Source organism: Pan paniscus, chromosome 1 (assembly GCF_029289425.2).
Source record: "Pan paniscus chromosome 1, NHGRI_mPanPan1-v2.0_pri, whole genome shotgun sequence".
NCBI lineage: Eukaryota > Metazoa > Chordata > Mammalia > Primates > Hominidae > Pan > Pan paniscus.
Genome location: NC_073249.2, coordinates 11,609,215 through 11,630,293, shown reverse-complemented (window position 1 = coordinate 11,630,293; position 21,079 = coordinate 11,609,215). Strand labels below are relative to the sequence as shown.

The 21,079-nt window shown below is 37.0% G+C and overlaps 1 protein-coding gene across 4 annotated transcripts in view; it reads left to right on the top strand.

The window, feature by feature from the left end:
- Positions 1-21,079, top strand: part of RYR2 (ryanodine receptor 2) — a 788,503-nt gene that overhangs the window by 485,765 nt on the left and 281,659 nt on the right. For all 4 annotated transcript variants that reach the window (XM_034949586.3, XM_055098600.2, XM_055098645.2 and 1 more), the window contains 2 exons: positions 15,806-15,965; positions 17,903-18,050. In XM_034949586.3, the coding sequence (XP_034805477.1) occupies positions 15,806-15,965; positions 17,903-18,050 (308 nt within the window). The remainder of the gene's footprint in view (positions 1-15,805; positions 15,966-17,902; positions 18,051-21,079) is intronic.

Sequence of the window (21,079 nt, the reverse complement as noted above, 5' to 3'; positions counted from 1 at the left end):
TCTCAGGTTTTTTGGAAAGTATCCAAAAAAGGCATTATTAAGGCTAAAACAGAACAAAACCAAAAACCAAAAAACAACAACCTAGTAATTATACCTGTTACTCTTTTACTCAGAAGGATAAGAAAGTAGAAATGTTAATTTCACATTATCTTTGACAGCATAATACATTTAATCAATTGTTTGTATCAAATGCTATGCGTGAGTGTGTGTGCATGTGTGTGTATGTATTTGGGATACAATTCAACTTATTTCATGTATAGATTCTATCTGTTATAAAATCTAATTGATAAAGGCAGTTTTCACTGTCAAAACAATCAGCTAAAACAGAATTATCTTTTGTCAAAAAAATCTGGTTGTATTTTTCTGTTGAAACAAATGGGTTAATACATGTCCCCATGACAATCATCTCAATTCCAATTTCTAACTTTAAGATAGGTAGATGATAGATTGATAGCTAGATGATAGAAAGATGGATGGGGCACAGCGTTTAAAAATAAGTTTGTCTCATTGAGGAACTAATGTCCTCTGCCTTGAGTATTTATTAATGCATATTCCTTGTGTTGCTCTCACAACGCAACACAGCAATTATTTGAGAGTGGGTGAAGATATGGAAAAGCTGAGACCCTTAAATGAAAACTATACTTGGATCTGCTGACAGTCTATATACTGTCTCTAAATTTTCCATGAGATATCATTTTATTCTTTCTCTATTGACAAAAATCTTCATAATAACTGGTATTGATATGTATGCAGATCAGCGCAAGCCTAAAATATTGGGGTTTTTTAATAACCATTTTGCAAGCAATTTGGCATCATTGTGTAAAATTGAACATTTGCACGTCTTGGTACCCAACAGTTCCACTCATAGAGATATACCCTAGAGACAGTTCACACCAACAAGCAGGCAAACTATCATTCATAGCAACGTTATTTGGAATAGCTAAAGAATAAGGGGGGAGTTATAGGAGGTGGAAGAAATATTCTTCAATAAGAAAATGAATCAAGTTGGCTATAGTCTAATAATAAAATCACGGAATTATAAATGACACCATAGATGAACCTAAAAAATAATAAGGGTGTAAAAAACATTCTACAAGGGTGATGCAATGTAAAACCATCTTTGAGGCTCAAAAGCAAGTAAAACTAAAAAATAAAAACTAAATACATATTTTGGAGATACTTCGATAAGGACTGACTTTTAAAAATCAATGAAATTATAATTCTAGATAGTAATTATCTTTGGTATAAATATAGGCAGGGATGTAAGATGGGGAGCAACACACAGATAGATGTAATGTTAGTAATGTTCTAATTGTTAACTTCATGGTGGATTAATGAAGTTAATTTTATTATAATGCTTTGAAGCATATACTTTTGTAGTTATTTTATAATGATTTTTTAAAATAAAAATCTGATGACAGATGTAAATCCAGATACACCATTAGTCATAACAAATGTACATGGGTTAAATTCTCCATGTGCATAACAGAAATTGTCAGATTGGATTCAAAAAGATAATTTATGATATACAGCTATAAGAGGTACATCAATAACTTTAGAACATAGAAAAGTTGAAAATAGTAAGAATGACACACTAGGCAATACTGCTCAAAATGAAACTGATGTACTCTCCTTTTATCAGTTTCTAAATAAAACAAAATTGACCTTAAACAAAATTAATATTAAGAAAATAAGGCCACTATATGGAGGATTGAGAAAACAAGCATCATGCTATAACTACTCATGTATACACCAAGTAAAACAGCTTCAAAAATCAATGAAGAAAAATACTAGTAGATTTTCAAAAAGAAATAGACAAATATGCAATCATAGTGATAGACCTAACACAAATCTCAGAAACTGATATGTGTAACAGATAAATGTTAACAGAGATTAATAAAAATATAAACACACACCAATTAAAAGCTTGACATATATAGAGTGCTGCATGCATGAAACATTTATAAAATTTAGTATCCTTTAGGACATTAGACACTGGTATCGTAAAGATCATATCCACTGGATCACAAAGAATAACAGCAAAAATAACAAATCATGACACATTTAGACATTTAAAAATATACTTCTAAATAGGTTATGGATCAAGCATATCATCTGGAAAATTATTTACTTATTTACCACTCTGCCTTTGTTTATTTCTAGTTAAAAAGATAACCCATATTTCTTGATCTTGCTAAATGAACCTATCCTTTTTTCATGCCTTTATACTCTTATAAATGGATGATTCAAAACCAGATTTTTAAAAAGCTTTTTAATATTTTGGTTTCATTTATTTTATTTTTTAGGTTGATGAATATGAATTGCATATATTTATGGTATACCACATGATACTTTGAAATATGTATATGCTGTGGAATGGCTAAACCAAGCCAATTAATGTATTTATTACCTCACATAATCCCTTTTTTTTTTTGTGAGAACACTTAAAATCAAATCTCTTAGCAAGTTCAATATATAATACCTCATTATTAACTATATTAACCATGCTGTACAATAGATCTCTTGGATTTATACATCATGGAAATTGTAAAACAATAATGGAAAAGGAAAATATTTCATATTAAAACATGAATTGCATATATTAAGTATTACTTGGAGAAAGTAAAAGAAAATAAATTATAATAAGAGCAATATTAATGAATTTGGTGGGGGCGGGATGAAATATAAACACCAATGATGCCAAGAGCCTGTTTTAAAAACCTACTAAGCAGGGGAAAAAGACTCTGAAAAGATTGACCAAGGAAAAAGAAAAAACAATTTTGTTAGCAAACTTAGGAATATTTTGCAAAATGTAATAAATGTACATTAAAACTTTCTAAAGGTAAAAGTATGGACAGTTGTATAGAATAATATCAAAACTGATCCAATAAGAAAGAAAATATGAATAGAGCTATAACTATTAAAGGAATTGAATCACACACACACACACACACACACACACGTCCGAAACAACTTTTCTATTGATTTCTACCAAATACAATCTCACATAAAGAGGAAGAAACACTTCACAGTTTATTTTCTGATGATATGATTTTCATATCAAAGCCCAGATCAAGACAGTATGAAAAAGGGAAGTTATAATCCATTGCTATTATGAGCATAGATGCAAAAATGCTAAGGAACATACTGGCAAACAACTCAGTAGTGTATTAACAAAGTGTAATATGACCAAGCTGAGTTTATTCTAGTAGTGAAAAGATAGGTTAACATTAGAAAATGTATCCATTAAATTTATGCCTAATAAAGAAGAAAATTCATATGATCATCCCAATATATTTAGAAATAAATAATTCATAAGATTTTTTTATTTATAAGCATATAAACTCTTAGAAGGCAATACTCTGAGAGATTTCTTTAACCTAACAAGGGGCAACAGAAACCAATAATCTATAAGGTAAAATCTCAAATTTTTCCTTTAAGGTTTAGGAATGAGACAGTATAAGTCACTACTACTTGATGTATTCAATAAGGCCAGTGCAGTGAGACAAGAAAAAAATCATGAGGCTTGGAAAGGAAAAACACCAAATTGTCATCAATAGCAGGTAATATTGCATAGAAAACTCAGGAGAATTTACAGAATTATTTCTAACAATAATAGGATGCTTGACCATTCCCTTAACCTTGCTTTATTTCTTTTTAAGTGTGCTTCTGCACTTGATGTTATTTATGTTTCATGTCCTCTAATCTGAAATATGCACTTGCTAAAGGAAAAAAATCTGTGCATCAAAAGCATCTGTTAATCCCAGCACTTTGGGAGGCCGAGGCAGGCGGATCACAAGGTCAGGAGATTGAGACCATGCTGGCTAACACGGTGTAACCCCGTCTCTACTAAAAAATACAAAAAATTAGCCAGGTGGCCGGGCACGGTGGCTCACGCCTGTAACCCCAGCACTTTGGGAGGCCGAGGCGGGCGAATCACGAGGTCAGGAGATCGAGACCATCCTGGCTAACATGGTGAAACCCCGTCTCTAATAAAAATACAAAAAAATTAGCCGGGCGTGGTGGCGGGCGCCTGTAGTCCCTGCTACTGGGGAGACTGAGGCAGGAGAATGGCGTGAATCCGGGAGGCGGAGGTTGCAGTGAGCCGCGATAGTGCCACTGCACTCCAGCCCGGACGACAGAGCGAGACTCCGTCTCAAAAAAAAAAAAAAAAAAAAAATTAGCCAGGCGTGGTGGTGGACGCCTGTAGTCCCAGCTACTAGGGAGGCTGAGGCAGGAGAATGGCGTGAACCCGGGAGGCGGAGCTTGCAGTGAGCCAAGATCGCGCCACTGCACTCCAGCCTGGGCCACAGAGCAAGACTCCATCTCAAAAAAAAAAAAAAAAAAAAAAAGACTTGCAGAACAATATCAAGAACTCCTAAAAATTAATAAAAAGATGCCCAAATAGAAAAATGAGCAAAGGATATGAACATAATTCATAAAAAACCCCTGCAGATCCAATAAGTATATGAAAGACACTCAACTTCAGTACTAATCAAGGAAATGTAAATTAAAATCACAATGAAAAGCTATTTCACCCCCACCAAGTGAGAAAAAATGGAAGACTATGTAAATTAGTACAACTACTATGGAGATCAATTTAGCCTAATCTTATAAGACCCATTTCTTTTCCAGAAATAAACTTTAGAGATACTTTTGTACTCACGCAAAACAAACCTGAAAAGAATATTCATTGCAGCATAGATTGCAATAGCACTGAATTGGAAACAATTTAAATTTCCACCAAATTCCCATCAATCCCTATACAGTTGTTTTTTTGTTTGTTTTGTTTTGTTTTTAGATGGAGTCTTGCTCTGTCACCCAGGCTGGAGTGCAGTGGCACAATCTTGGCTCGCTGCAACCTCCGCCTCCCGGGTTCAAGCAATTCTCCTGCCTCAGCCTCCCTAGTACAGGCGCCCGCCACCACGCCCAGCTAATTTTTGTATTTTTTAGTAGAGACGGGATTTCACCATGTTGGTCAGGCTGGTCTTGAACTCCTGACCTCAGGTGATCCGACTGCCTTGGCCTCCCAAATTGCTGGGATTACAGGTGTGAGCCACCGTGCCCGGCCTAAATATAGTTTTTATAGATTCATCTAATGGCATACTATAGAGCAGTTAAAATGAATTAACTATAGCTAGATAGATTCAAAGGACAAATCTCAAAAATACTCCTTAGAGCCAAAAAACAAAAAAAGCATGTTACCAAAAAGATGATACAGTGTAATACTGTTTAAAGTTTAAGAACATAAAATATAATTCTACAGATAATTCATAGAGCCAGATATATGGAAGAACACTATAAAAATCATGTCTAGGAATAGTCAACTTCAAATTCAGAGTAATAATTCTCTCTGGGGATAAGGAGGGGATTGGAATTGAGGTGTAACAGAAGGAGAGCTTCAAGTGTATTCACTATTTTTGATACTTTTGCATAGGCCTGGAATTTTTCATAGTAATAACAAAGAGGTGATTGATAACTGAAACCAGGTTTTAATCTACTTAAAAAAAATGTTGGTGGAAAAGAGGAGATAGAAGGAATATAACTAGTCTTTAGGAAGTTCAGGCCAGGAGCAGTGGCTTACGCCTGTAATCCCAGCACTTTGGGAAGCCGAGATGGGCAGATCATCAGAGGTCAGGAGTTCGAGACCAGCCTGGGCAACATGGTGAAACCCCGTCTCTACTAAAAATAAAAAAAAAAATTAGCCAGGCATGGTGGTGAACACCTGTAATCCCAGCCACTCGGGAGGCTGAGGCAGGAGAATTGCTTGAACCCAGGAGGCGGAACTTTCAGTGAGCCGAGATCGTGCCACTGCACTCCAGCCTGGGTGACAGAGCAAGACTCTGTCTCAAAAAAAAAAAAAAGTGAAGATGGTATTGATGGTATTCGTTTCAGAAGGAAATGGTGTTTAAAGAAGTTTTTTTTTTGGCCAGGCCTGGTGGCTCACAGCTGTAATCCCAGCACTTTGGGAGGCCAACGCAGGGGGATCATTTGAGGTCAGGAGTTCCAGACCAGCCTGGCCAACATGGTGAAACCCTGTCTCTACTAAAAATACAAAAATTAGCTGGGCGTGGTGGCACAACCTGTAATCCCAGCTACTTGGGAGGCTGAGCCAGGAAAATTGCTTGAACCTGAGAGGCAGAGGTTGCTGTGAGCCAAGATCATACCACTGCACTCCAGCCTGGGTGACAGAGTGAGACTCCGTCACAATAAAAAAATTAAAAAAAATAAACATTTGATAAAGCATAGGAGACACATGAGCATGTTTATGTAAATAGTGGGAAGAAACCAGGGGGACGAATTTTAAAGGAGAGAGGTGATGATTGAGAGCAAGGTTTCTTATTTCCACCCTTGTCCTGGTGTCTTGAATTCTACATTTCAAGGGACTTAATACTGACTGGATTAGGGAGAACAAGACATAGGCATAACCTAGTGGATGACTTTAAAGGTCCATTCTTCTGAACATTCTGTATGGATGCACAGGCCATATAACCTAGATACAACCTAGATACACTGATAAAAGTCATAGATTAGAAATTGTCTTAGCTTTCCTTAAAATGTATTATTTAAGCAAAATATAATGTTCACAAGAAGATTAATTTTTGGTTAAAATCTTGATAAGAACCAGTATTGTTTTCTACCAGGTTTACCTCTGTCATTTCTGAGTTTGACTCTCACTTCCCCTTGCTGAAAGCATATATTTCCTGAGTGCCAGGGTTTCACATGATACACATACGCATTTTAAGTTGCTTTTGTGCAACTATTAGAAATATGGTCGATTCCTACACTCAACCCTTGGGCTATGGTCTATGAAAGAGCAGTATCATAGCAGAATAACCTTTTCATAGCCTACAATATTTCTACTGCTGTCTCTTTTGCATATATTTTAGAGACATTTTGATAATCGGTCAAGTTCAATATATCAATTGGAATTAAATGCTATATTCCCTATTAAAAATAGCTAATTTTTGTACTGTGCAGCCAGTGGAGCCGGAAGTCATTATCCTCAATAAACTAATGCAGGAACAGAAAACCAAACACTGCATGTTCTCACTTATAAGTGGGAGCTGAACAATGAGAACACATGGACACAGGGAGAGGAACAACACACACTGGAGCCTGTAGGGAGTGGGGCATGGGGAGGGAGAGCATTAGGAAAAAGAGTTAATGCATGCTGGGCTTCACACGTAGTTGATGGGTCGATGGGTGCAGCAAACCACCATGGCACACATTTACCTATATAACCTGCACATCCTGCACATTTACCCCAGAACTTAATAAAAATAAAATCTTTTTTTAAAATAGCCAATTTTTGTGTACATCCTGCACATATACCCCAGAACTTAGAAATAATTTTTTTTAAATAGCCAATTTCTGATATATAATAGACATAATTTAATGGAAAATTCTTAAGAAATTTTGAAGAATGGATGATTCATTGTAGTTTTTTTCTTTCCTCCTGTGCCTCTTTTTCTCCTTCCTCTCAATACAAACAAGCAAACAGTGAAGAGCACAACACATTATCATCTATTCTTAATTTCACGCATCTTCCCTCATTTATTGCAGCTAAACTCTTGACACACTGCATAGTTTGATGAGCCTAGAGTTAAATTATTATAGCAATAAAGAAATACGCAACTGAAAAACAATCCACTCACTCCAAGAGCTTGTGGTCCTCACTATCTCATATGCCTAATTGAGTGTTTGAGATTGTTTGAAAAGCTGTAGATTTAAATGAAAATAAAATCCTGTCTGAATATTAATGGCATTTATTTAAACTTTCATTTAGCACTTATCTATTATGAAATCAACACAAAACACAGTAACTCAAAGGCTGCTTGAGTGTTTAAAAGCCTATTAGGGCTGAGCACTGTGGCTCATGCCTGTAATCCCAACACTTTGGGAGGCCAAGGCGGTCAGATCACCTGAGGTCAGGGGTTCGAGACCAGCCTGGCCAACATGGTGAAACTCTGTCTCTACTAAAAATACAAAAATTAGCCACGCATGGTGGCAGGTGCCTGTAATCCCAGCTACTTGGGAGGCTGAGGCGGGAGGATCACTTGAGCCTGGGAGGCAGAAGTTGCAGTGAGCTGAGATCGCATCATTGTACTCCAGCCTGGACAACAAAAGTGAAACTCCGTCTCAAAATATTAAAAAAAAAAAAAAAGCATACTAGGATCATCTGAGAGGTTTCTAAAACTACTGCTAGGTTTTCTGCTCTTCCCAACACAGCCTTAGCCCTAATGCTGTGAAGCTACTACATGTGACAGGAAACAAGGTGATATCTCTCAGGCATAGTAGGGCAGATAAAAGGCTGAGAATGATATGCTTGATGCATGTGTGTGTGTGTATATATATATATGCACACACACACACACATTTAAAATGACTTTCTGAAATGAATGTATTAGATACTGAATGTGTACCCATATGTATACTGTTTACACAGACACAAGCACATGTACAAAATTCAGTTTTGTAAATATTTACCTCAGTGAAAAATGGTTTAGAAATACAGTTAGATTTTTCTGTAAAGATGAGGCACTGTAATTATGAAGAAAAGAAAAACCCTTAGATACTCTTTTTGTGTGTAGTGGGTAAATTTCACAGACCAGAAATTTAAAAATGCACCAATGTGCCGTGTTCTTCATTTTCTCTGATTGGGCTTAATTTAGGATTTAAATCCAATGAGCCTTGTAGCCAGAATGCAGCCTGACAGTGATAAATTAATTCTAGTTTGTTTAGGGCATTAATTCTAGTTTGCTTAGGGCAAACGTAATTATATCAATATTTTCTGTGTCTAGTCTCAGCTTTAGTTCTTGATTCCAATGTCATCTTCTCGAGTGGTCTCCCTCAACGTCTTTAAAATTGTGCTCTATTTGAAAACGTGCTTCCTCCTATCCCCCTTTCCTACTTTATTTTTCTTCATAGCATTTAAATCTTCTAACATACTATTATATTATACTTTATTTGGTTTCGTACTTGATTCCTCACTGGAACATTTTCATGCATGTCCGTGTGAAGAGACCACCAAACAGGCTTTGTGTGAGCAATAAAGCTTTTAATCACCTGGGTGCAGGTGGGATGAGCCCGAAAAGAGAGTCAGCAAAGGGAGATAAGGGTGGTGCCGTTTTATAGGATTTGGGTAGATAAAGGAAAATTACAGTCAAAGGGGATTTGTTCTCTGGTGGGCAGGAGTGGGGGTCACAAGGTGTTCAGTGGGGGTGTTTTTGAGCCAGGATGAGCCAGGAAAAGGACTTTCACAAGATAGTGTCATCACTTAAGACAAGGACCGGCCATTTTCACTTCTTTTGTAGTGGAATGTCATCATTTAAGGCAGGGCAGGGCATTTTCACTTCTTTTGTGATTCTTCAGTTACTTCAGGCCACCTGGGCATATAGGTGCAAGTCACAGGGGATGCGATGGCTTGGCTTAGGCTCAGAGGCCTGACAAACATAATTTCTATAAAGGTATACATTTTTGTCTATATTTATTTATTTATTTATTTATTTTGAGACAGAGTTTCACTCTTGTTGCCCAGGCTGGAGTGCGATGGCGCCATCTCGGCTCACCGCAACCTCCGCCTCCCAGGTTCAAGCGATTCTCCTGCCTCAGCCTCCCAAGCAGCTGGGATTGGAGGAGGCATGCACCACCACACCCAGCTAATTTTGTATTTTTAGTAGAGATGGGGTTTCTCCATATTGGTCAGGCTGGTCTCAAACTCCCGACCTCAGGTGATCCTCCCGCCTCAGCCTCCCATGTATTATTAGTTCCTAGAATAGCACCTGAAAGCATTCTACTGCTGAATGAATATTTGATGGTGAAATTGAATACAAGATTTATGCCCCTCTTATTACCAGGGCTGCTTATGTTCTGGGTACTCACCTGATAGGGAGGTCTCGTTCAATCGTTGGCCATTCTCATCTGACTTTGCTGTCTTCGACTGAATTGTCTTCATTCATCCCTGCTGGCATTTTACAGGATGTATGTGTTCTGCACTGATTTGATATTGAGTTCACATTGGGTGCCCTCCTCCCCTCTGTGAGTCACTGTTCCTTCTCGTGCCTCATCCGGGCCTCTTTAGGAGTGCTGGAAAGCTAAGAATGCTCTCTCTGGCTACTTGGAGATTGCAGCCTATTGGTGGAGGGAGAAGGAAGGGTTGCCACAGCCCCATCAGCCTGGAATTAGTTTGTCACCATATCTGTACTGTTCATGGGTTTGGATCTGTGAAATTATGAGACCCTGCCATTTGGCTGAGTACAATATAGGAAGCAAGATAGAAGCTCACTTTGGCTCTGCGATCTATCTGGTCCTCACTTGGGCAGAAGGCTGGGGAGAACTTGCCTCCTCTGACTCTCCCCTCCTGTAGGCTCTGGAATTTTCAGCCTATCTTAGACTGGAGGCCCTGGGTTCTTTATCTGTTCTTTTCTGTCCTAAGGCATAAGGGCTTTGTTCCTTTAGTATTCAAAAGCAGAGATTTTAATATCACAAGGCCCTGCTATAAAGATCTTTGTCTCTGCATTGAATGTTCAAAGACATTTTAAAATCCAAAAGCCAAGTATAGCTTTTTTTCCCCTCTCTCTCTCGAAATGCCTCCTTCTTGAGAGCAGTGGATACTTCATGGTCTTGTTTCAAAGGGGCTGAGTGGTGTAGGAAGCCCTTCAAGTAAAAAGGAGTTTGGGGTCGGGGGAGTAGGGCACATCTTCATATTACATATTTTTATTTAAAAACAAACAAAAGTAAAAAAGTAGAAGAAATATAACCCTTGTTTTCTCCCTTCTGGAAATTAATCCTTCTGTATTTGTTTTCTGGTGAATGATTCTGAATATTCTCTATATGTTTTCTGTGAAAATGTTAGCCTAGTATTCGTTTCTAGTAGATGTGCTTTCAGCAAAACTTGCTCTTAATGTCTCTGGTGTGCAGTCATCTGAGATTTCTCATTTGTTCCAAGGTACTTGAAGGGCTGATTTGGCTTTGAAATTTACAGCTAACACTCCCTGAACTTGGCTGTAGCCTTTACATATTTACCGTACATCTTTCACAATATAATGATTTCCAAGCTTCATTTAACTTGATCCATATTAAACAAGTAAGCTTGGGAGGTGGGGGTGGCTTAAAAAAAACAAAAGGTTGGTGCTTACTGTTTTTGGTATTCTGCCTTGTTTTTGTTAAATCACTTTAATTGGACCTTTAATTACATTACACTGAGCCCTTGTTTCAAAGACTCATCTGGAATACCTGCTTAGGAAAAATGTGGGTCAGATGGGAATGAAGCACAAAACTGAGCTGCAACTTAACATGAAAATTCCTCAGTGGAGCCAAACACTGTCAATTTTTTGTTTATATCTTTGGTGACTTGATGCAAATAGAATCGACAGTTGGCCAGGATCTTTGTTGTTTTGTTTTGTTTTCAGAGGTATTTAAAAAACATTTTGCTATCAGGAAAGCAAAGCCTAAACTGTTAGGTATTTGATTACTCTCAATGTTGTTGTTTTATTCTTTTTTATTTTATTTTATTAAATTATGTAGTTGCCAAAATAAAACTAAGAGCTAATAACTATAAACGTATTTTGATACTTTGTAAAGTGAGCATATTAAATCATTTGTTTAATTTCATATATATTCCTCATAAGCTAATTTTATAGGATGATTGATGGCACAGAGAATGTGCATGTTAAAGAAAGGGGGTAAAAGCTACATATACCTGTTCAGTAAATAAATTGGAAGAGAGAAAAGTCTGTCAGCTGATTCTGGCAGAAGTTTCTCATGATGTTTGAGAAAGTAGAATGTAATACAGAGACATCTTAATATGAGCTATATTTTTTTGTATGAATATAATAATAGGAGTTTTTCCCATTTTGGTGGCTATAAAATTTTACTTTCCAAGAGTTATTTTAGTATTTTTTCTTTTATTTACTTTAACTTTTTGGAAATCAATCTGAAATTTTACTTGAAAGTGTTCAGTTTCTGGTTCATGTCAATTACATTTGATTCAAAGGCTTTGTTCATTTTTAACCACAAGAAGATAATCATTCATATTAGCAGTTGGTTGTCCTCTGTGTACCTAATTAAATTGTGTTAATAAGGTGAAATGAACATTGTCAAAGTGTACTTATTTACTTTTAAATATATCTCATTTTGATATAACGATTTGATTCTTAGCTCCTTTGTCAGAATGTACTACAAACAGAAAAATCGTTTCATAAATTATTGCTGTTACCATTAATTCATATTGGTGAAACATTCATGATGTCAATAGTGTTATCCATTATTGGTTAAAGTCCATGAATTTCATAGATGTTCATGTTTATTTTTACTGTACAAATGATTTGTTGTTCAAAATAGGTGGAAATAAAAAGGTTCAGGTGAAGTGAGAGTTTGTAACTATAATTTGGATGGGATTATTAGCCATTTAAAAAAACAATTCTAAGCTTCAAATCCTTTCTCGTACAAGGTTATAGAGAAAAGAAAGTTAAAAAAGTATAGTTTACATCTGAAGATGAATGTGAACAAATTATTGGGCTACTTAAACAGATGCAAATGCATCTCCATAAGTTTTCATTGAGATCACAGATTAAAGCAATTCTAGAAGAAATCTGTATGGGAAGAAAACAATGTAGAAAATAAAGAGGAATGATTATGCAATATTATCCAGCTTCACACATTAGTATAACTTGTCTATAAGTTTTTATTGGGAAAGACCTCCTTCCCACCTTCCACCTTTCAAAAGTACTTCCTTATTCCATGAGATATTGCTAGAAAGTCTACCATTAAAAATTGGTTTCCAGAAAGTATCACTCCTCTTTGGGAATGCATGTATCCCTCATTAGGGTAGCAATGGCTCTGATCAGTGATTCACAGGTGGATATCGAAACTTCATCATCTGTGTGGCCTCTGTGGCTGCTAGATGGGATCAAGGCTGCTGAAAAGTGAAAGAAGATTGTGTGCTGGCTTGTGCTGGGTGACCATGGGCCAGTTGTGGGGAGTGAGAAGTAGTTGTGAGGAGGCAAGGAAGTACAGAAGACTGGGCTCTTCATCATGTACCCTGAGGCTGCCTCCAGCAAACTGTTAAACTTGGAAATTAGACTACGCTAGGTTGATTACCTGTTGGTGCATTTGAAATGCAGTGGGAGCTTTTTCTTGAAAAAAAAAAAAAAAAAAAACTTTCCAGGCCGGGAGTGGTGGCTCATGCCTGTAATCCCAGCAATTTGGGAGGCTGAGGCAGGAGGACTGCTTGAGGCCAGGGGTTGAAGAGCGGCCTGGGCAACAAAGTGAGACCTTGCCTCAAAAAAGAACAAAAATAAAAACCAAAAACATAAATATATAATATGTAAAATATATATATTAATGTTTTGGGTTTTTTTTAATTTAAATACATAAATATATCTATATCTATATATTCTAAAATAAAAGAAAATACTTTCCAAATAAGAACTTATATCTTCAGCTGTGATTACAGTTTATAGATTTGCCTATTTAAATGTCAGAAGTCTGTCGAATACAATGATTTATAGAAGTTGTTAAAAAAAATTCCCACATGGCTTCTTTATTAAAAAACAAAAGCTACAGTTAATTGCCCATACAAACAGAGTTTTTATTTAAAATGGAACAAAATTTAATGTCCATAAATTTAACTTATGAATGTAAATTGAATGACATAGATCAGTAATTTGTCCTAATTGTTATAATCTACTCAAAATAAAACATTGGTAAAGCTTTTGTCTACAGAAAAATTACTTTTTTGTGTCTATAGATAAATTACTTTTTGTTGTTGTTGTTGTTTTGAGACAGTCTCGCCGTGTCACCCAGGCCAGAGTGCAGTGGCACAATCTCGGCTCACTGCAACCTCTGCCTCCCAGGTTCAAGCGATTCTCATGCCTCAGCCTCCCAAGTAGCTGTGATTACAGTTGCCCGCCACCATGCCCAGCTAATTGTTCTGTATTTTTTAGTAGAGATGGGGTATTGCCATATCAGCCAGGCTTGTCTTGAACTCCTGACCTCAAGCGATTCTCCTGCCTCGGCCTCCCAAAGTGCTGGGATTACAGAAGTGAGCTACCAAGCCCAGCCTATACATAAATTACTTACAATATATGGGATGTATTATAGTAAAATAGAAGTAACTAAGCTAAAGCCATCTGTATTCAACCTTAAAAAAGTTATTTATTGGTGTAATATATTGATTCATTCAACAAATTTTTACTGAATGCCTACCATGTATTGGTCACTATTCTAGGTGCTGGGGGGGTCACTGTGAATAAAATGGACAAACTCCCTGCTTTCAAGGAGCTTGCCTTGTAATGATGCCAGTCATAGCCCAGAGTAGTAGTTTATTTTTAAGAGAATTTGTAGTTTATTTTCAAAAGCATGTATTTATTTATTTATTTATTTATTTATTTAGAGATGGAGTCTTGCTCTGTCACCCAGGCTGGAGAGCAGTGGCGTGATCTCTCCTCACTGCAATCTCTGCCTCTTGGGTTTAAGCGATTCTCCTGCCTCAGTCTCTCGAATAGCTGGGATTACAGGCACCCGCCACCACACCTGGCTAATCATTGTATCTTTAGTAAAGACTGGGTTTCACCATGTTGGCCAGGCTGGTCTCGAACTCCTGGCCTCATGTGATCCACCCACGTTGGCCTCCCAAAGTGCTGGGATTACAGGTGTGAGCCACTGTGCCCGGCCTTTTCTCACATTTATTTTTAAAAGCATTTTCTCATGTTTTAATAATTAATTTTGTAACTTAGCATAATTACCTAGTGAACGTTCTTGAGTTGAAGATGCATTTATGTTTATATTAATTTGGTAAATAAAATTAATTATTTCAACAACTATATATGAAAAGGCTGTTATCTGCTGGGAACTGTGTTAAGGATAATGGCAGTTAGAAAAATGAATCAGAAACAGATCCTGACCTCAAGGTATAGTCAATAATGGAGAATACAACAGTGACAGAAGAATGGAAGAAAAGCAGTTATAAAATAGGCTTTGTGCCAATCTCAGTAGTTAAATAGAATGAAGCGCTGTGTGTCTGTGTGGAGCAGGGCGGTACTATTGCCCTTATATGTGTGCGTTGAAAAGTTAATATTTTCAACTTTGTATTTCTTCCAACGATTACAACTTATACCTGTTTTATTACGATAATACCTTCTCTCTCCAGCCTAGAATGTAGAAGCAGTCTCTGCTAAGAGATCCTTGAACTCTAGGGAAATAAAATGCAATCAGATTTTAGATGGTTATATAGCTGTGATTTTCTTTACTTTCTAGTCTCTATCTTATTTAGTCTTCCTAAATAATGTAACTAGGAATGACAGTAAGGAAATAAGTTACAAATGCATTTAAATTTCCCTGTGGAATAAGAAATAGGTAGTATCTGAAGGATACACTGATTTATGAAATAAATATTACATTAATCTAACATTTAACAATTGAAGAAAAATGACTTCACAGGAAGAGAAATCTCTAAAATATTTCAATAAATAACCAATATTTTGATTTAGACTATACAAAAGCCTCAGCTATTAGGAACACAAACAATGACAGGTCCTTTTCATCTCTGAGAGACAGGTAAAGTTGTCTCATTTCTGTCTTATTGGTGTAAAAACAAAAACACAAAGATTATGTGGCTTTTCATTCTGATCAGTTATTAGCTAAAGTGAAAAGAACCTAGGCTTGCTGTCTGGTATTTCGCCACTGGTTACCACTGTGGTTTATGGAAGAGCAGCAATGAGGTAGGGCCAGAAAATGATATTTACAGAGATTTTTATGAAAAGGCCAATTATATACAAATTTCTTTGTCTCTGATTTGTAGTTACCAGCTGACAAGTGGATACAAGCCTGCACCTATGGACCTGAGCTTTATCAAACTCACCCCATCGCAAGAAGCAATGGTGGACAAGTTGGCAGAAAATGCGCATAATGTGTGGGCGCGGGATCGAATCCGGCAGGGCTGGACTTATGGCATCCAACAGGTACATGGGAATTAGCATTTGGTCTGAGACTTACTTAAGTGGGAATTAGCATAATTTGTAACAGGAAGGATTACATAATGACTATTTTAAAACTTGTATCATATAGATCACATATAGTGCACATTTGGACTAAAACAGCTGTTTAATGCTAGACTCAAGAGTTTACATGACCTTAGTTCTGGCTGTGATCGTGAACACATGTGAGGCACACAATGAATAATACTACACTGGTGACTTATAATATGGTTTTGTGGTATTTCTCTCTCTGAGACTGTATTTTAGGAGAAACTTTTGAAATGTAAGAAGACTGGGATAAAGTGATAATAAAAGGGGTTCACCATCCCTTATTCACAACCCCTGGGGCCACATAAATTTCAGAATTCAGTCTTTTTATTTGGTTTTCAGAATGGTGATTTGAGGATATATTACATGTATATACATAACAACCTTGGTAGGGCAAGTGACTTCAAATTGCAATTCATTCGGCACAAGGGAGGCATGGATATACCAAAGAGGGGTAAAGGCCGTAAACAGCCTCGCATCAGTTCCGGTTTCACCACTGAGTTACTGTTGCAGATCATTTTGCTCCAGACATCAGTAGATATTCAGGTATTTGGGTATTAAGGTATTCAGGATTAGGTATTCAGTACAAATTTGCCTGAAAGAGGGAAGGAAGAAAAGACAAGACAAAACAGTATTTCTGGCTGGGCGTGGTGGCTCACACTTGTAATCCCAGCACTTTGGGAGGCTAAGGTGGGAGGACTGCTTGAGCCTGGGAGTTTGAGACCAGCCTGGGCAACATAGTGAGACACCGTCTCTACAAAAAATTAAAAAATTAGCTGGGCATGGGGCACATGCCTGTAGTCCCAGCTACTCAGGGGGCTGAGGTGGGAAGATCACTTGAGCCCAGGAGGTTGAGGCTGCAGTGAGACTCTGTTTCAAAACAACAACAAAAACAACAAAACAGCAACACAGTATTTACAGTATTTATTCTCTGGTTTACCAGAACAACCCTGTGTGATTCCATAACTTTCTTTCTTTCTTTTTTTTTTTTTAACTCGTGGGAGATGTGGTGGGAACATCCACAGCCTCCCAATTCCTGCTTATGTTAAAGTATTGAGAATTGATTATGCTTTTTGAAATGTGGAGACTTGAGCAAATACTGCAGCAGGTCTCAGGGAGTGAGTGGAAAGAAGTAATTTCCAAAGTGGCATTGCCCTTCACACTTGTAGGAGTAGATGCATCTCCCCGATCCCATGGAATTCAGTTCTGTAATATTAAGCATCCTTTTGCCAAGATAGTAAGATAGCCTGTTCTCTCTCTCTGTGTCAACACGTTTTAACCACAGTTTAACATTGGAGCCTCTCGTACAATAGACAAGTTATGGGTTTTATAGTCATTTTAGTGCCACTGGCATTGCCGGGTTTCACTGGTTGGTGGATTCAACCCAATGCATATTTTTCAGTTAGGGACATAGAAGGGTGGTCCATAACACGCTGGAATTTTTTGAAGAAGGGAAAGCAGCCTTAAGTTCTTCATTGACTGAAAACCACTGAGGGAGAACCAGCACTAATTTGGCTGTTCTTGGAATCAAACCCTGTCCATGAACTATACTCAGAAGTTATATGTTCTCTAAGTTTGTCCTTTGCCATGTGAACGTGGCAGATGGAAGTGGTTAGAGATCACTGAAGTTGTTTTTTGTTATTGTTGTTCTTCCTTCTCATGGAGAGGGCCTGCTTTCCATAGATGCGCTTATTCATTTGATTGAATCTTGTATATTGATAGTGTTTTGGTAACTTGGCAGCCTGGGAAGACGCATGGATTGTGGAAGGGTCACGTTTTTCTCATGGAATTTAAAGTTTGATGTATTTGGCAGCTACTTATTTCTAAAAGCCCTTGGTATTGCTTTGACGGCTGCGCCCTGTGTTTTCCTGCAGGACGTAAAGAACAGAAGAAATCCTCGCCTTGTTCCCTACACTCTTCTGGATGACCGAACCAAGAAATCCAACAAGGACAGCCTCCGCGAGGCTGTGCGCACGCTGCTGGGGTACGGCTACAACTTGGAAGCACCAGATCAAGATCATGGTATTTTGGTTTTACTTTCCTCTTCTTTGGTTGCAAGATGATGTAGTAGTTCTTTAAAGCCAAATAAATGAATAAAAGGGGGAGTACTGGATAGAGTCCTCTAGTCTAGGTGTGGAATTTCAGCCAAGTGGATTTTCTTCCCTGAAAAACACCTGAGGGATTAGACCCATCTCTCAGTGGGATGGCTCAAGATGCTGATGAATCTGTGGGCGGAGAAAATGGGCCTGTCTTCCTCAAGCCTCTGAGATCAGTAGGTACCTCCCTGATTATGATATTGGGCTCCTCCCCTAGCCCACCAGCTCTCCTCCAGAGCAGCTGATTTTTGCTGATTTGGGGAATAAGCTTGTAGTGGAGGCTAGTGTTTTACAAAATCCCACCTTCATCATTTACACACACGTACAGGCAACATTGAATTAATTAATGTGATATTCTGCTTTAAGGGAAACACATTACAATAGATACTCAATAACTAACTATGTGTTGAACACAATGGATTTTTAAAGGTTCTGCAAAGAATACATTTTCCTTAAATAATACCTTTGAAGAATGTAGTTTAGGCCGGGCATGGGGGCTCACGCCTGTAATCCCAGCAGTTTGGGAGGCTGAGGCAGGCGGATCACAAGGTCAGGAGATTGAGACCATCCTGGCTAACACAGTGAAACCCCATTTCTACTAAAAAATACAAAAAAATTAGCTGGGCATGGTGGCGGACACCTGTAGTCCCAGCTACTCGGGAGGCTGAGGCAGGAGAATGGTGTGAACCCGGGAGGCGGAGCTTGCAGTGAGCCGAGATGGCGCCACTGCACTCCAGCCTGGGTGACAGAGCAAGACTCTGTCTCAGAAAAAAAAAAAAAAAGAATATAGTTTAGAATGATCCACTCTTTAATCCTTTGCTCCTGCAGTTTGAGTTAGTTTAATACCCATTTTCAAAAAATTGGCAAAAAAGAAATTAGGGTTGTGTGCTTAATCACAGGGCCTATAATTGTTGATGGAAAGTTTTAAAAATGTATTCCAAATGTATTCTAGTGGCTCATATTTTCAGTGCATTACCTGTACATAAAAGTGGATCTTAAATAATAATGATAGTTTATATATTCACTGTGTAAGTGTTTCTAAGACTTTTACAATTATTATTTAATCCTCACAGTAACTCTTATGAGGATAATGCTTGTATTACGCTCATTTTACAGATAAGGAAACTGAGATTCAGGGACTTCTGTGTCTTCCCATTTAAAGTGGCAGGTGTAGGATCCTAATCATAGGCATCCTGACATATTTTAGTCCTTTGAATTGAGTAAAGACATACTTAGCATCTTGACAGATCTTATCAGTTACTGGATTCTTATATTTGCTGCAAATTAAATGACGTATCTACTTGTTAACAGTAATATCCATAATGCTAACATAATATCTATCTTGAGGTTAGCTTTATAACAACAGAGATGTGGTACACGCATTATGAATCAGTTGCTGTTAGGTGTGCAGATACCAAGAAGATTCCTGTCTCAAAGAGTGTATAGTCCCTGTAACCACTGGGAAGAAAGTAAACAATAAAAGACTTGTAAGCCAAAAGATGGCAATCAAAAAGACTTCTGTAATTCTCTGATATAGAATAAACCCTCAAAGCTGATTAATTCTATATAATTATGTTTTTAAATTGAAATAGAAATTTTTTAAAAACAATTTAAAAAATAGTTTTTAAATTGAATAGAAATTTGTATACAATAAAATGTACACATCTAAAGTGTTCAGTTTGGTAAATTTTGACAGTTGTAGAAACAAAAGGAACCACTACCAAAATCACCTCCAATATTTTCTTCATTCCAGAAAGTTTGCATTCCCAACAAAGTAACCACTTTGTAAGTTCTATCATTACAGATTAATTTATAGCAAATAGACATATAAATGTAACCTATAAATGTAGATTTTATAATCATTATCACGTGTATTTTTTATATGTGCTTTCTTTTGTTCATCATGATGCTTTTATGATCTTGCATGTTTTATGTATATCACAAAATCTATTGCTCGGTGGCATTCCTTAAATAATAATAGTAATAATTTACTGTTTGTTTATCCATTCTCCTATAGATGGATGATTTGGGTTGTTTCCAATTTTAGGTGATTATGAATAAGGCTGCTATGAATATTCATATACAAATCTTGGTATATAATTAATATAATTAATCTTTCATTTCTCTTAGACTAAATATTTAGGAGTATAATTACTGAGGCATATTTTCTAATTTTTGTTGGCCTTTTTACTGAATTGTGTTTTTAAAAGTATATTTTGGATAGGAGAACCATGTCAGGTATGGAAGGATTTTCTTCCATTTGTAAGTTGCTTTTTCATTTTCTTAATGAGGTCTTTCAAAGAGCAGACATTCTTAATTTGAAGTCCATTTATGATTTTTTTCCTTTATAGTTGTGGGTTCCTAGGACATCTTTGCCTATGCAAAAACAAAAATATTGTCTCTTATGTTTCCTTCCAGAGTTTTATTATTCTAGCTTTTACTTGTAGGTGTGTGATCTAAAGTGAGTTAGCTTTTGTGTATGATGTAAGCTTAAGATCAAGGTTCATTTGTTGCACAGATGAATATCCAACTGTCCCAGCACCATTTGTTGGAACAATTATCCTTACCAAATTAAATTACCTTGGCATCTTAGTCAAAACCTATTGAACACGTGAATCAGTCTATTTCTGGACTGTATATTCTGTTCCATTGATCTGTATGTGTGTCCTTAAGTTAATATTCCATTGTCTTCATTTTTATCACATAATAAATTTAAAATCAGGCAGGGCAAGTCTTCCAACTTCTTTCATATTTTATAAAGGTTTTTTTGTTCTTCTTTTGCATTTCCATATACATTTAGATTCAACTTGTTAATTTGATTTGGATGGGATTACAGTTGAATTCATAGGTCAGTTTGGGAAGAATTGATATTTTAGCCATGTTTAGCCAACCAATTCATGAACATGGTACATTTGTCCATTTATTTTCATCCTCTTTAGTTTCTCTTAGCATTGC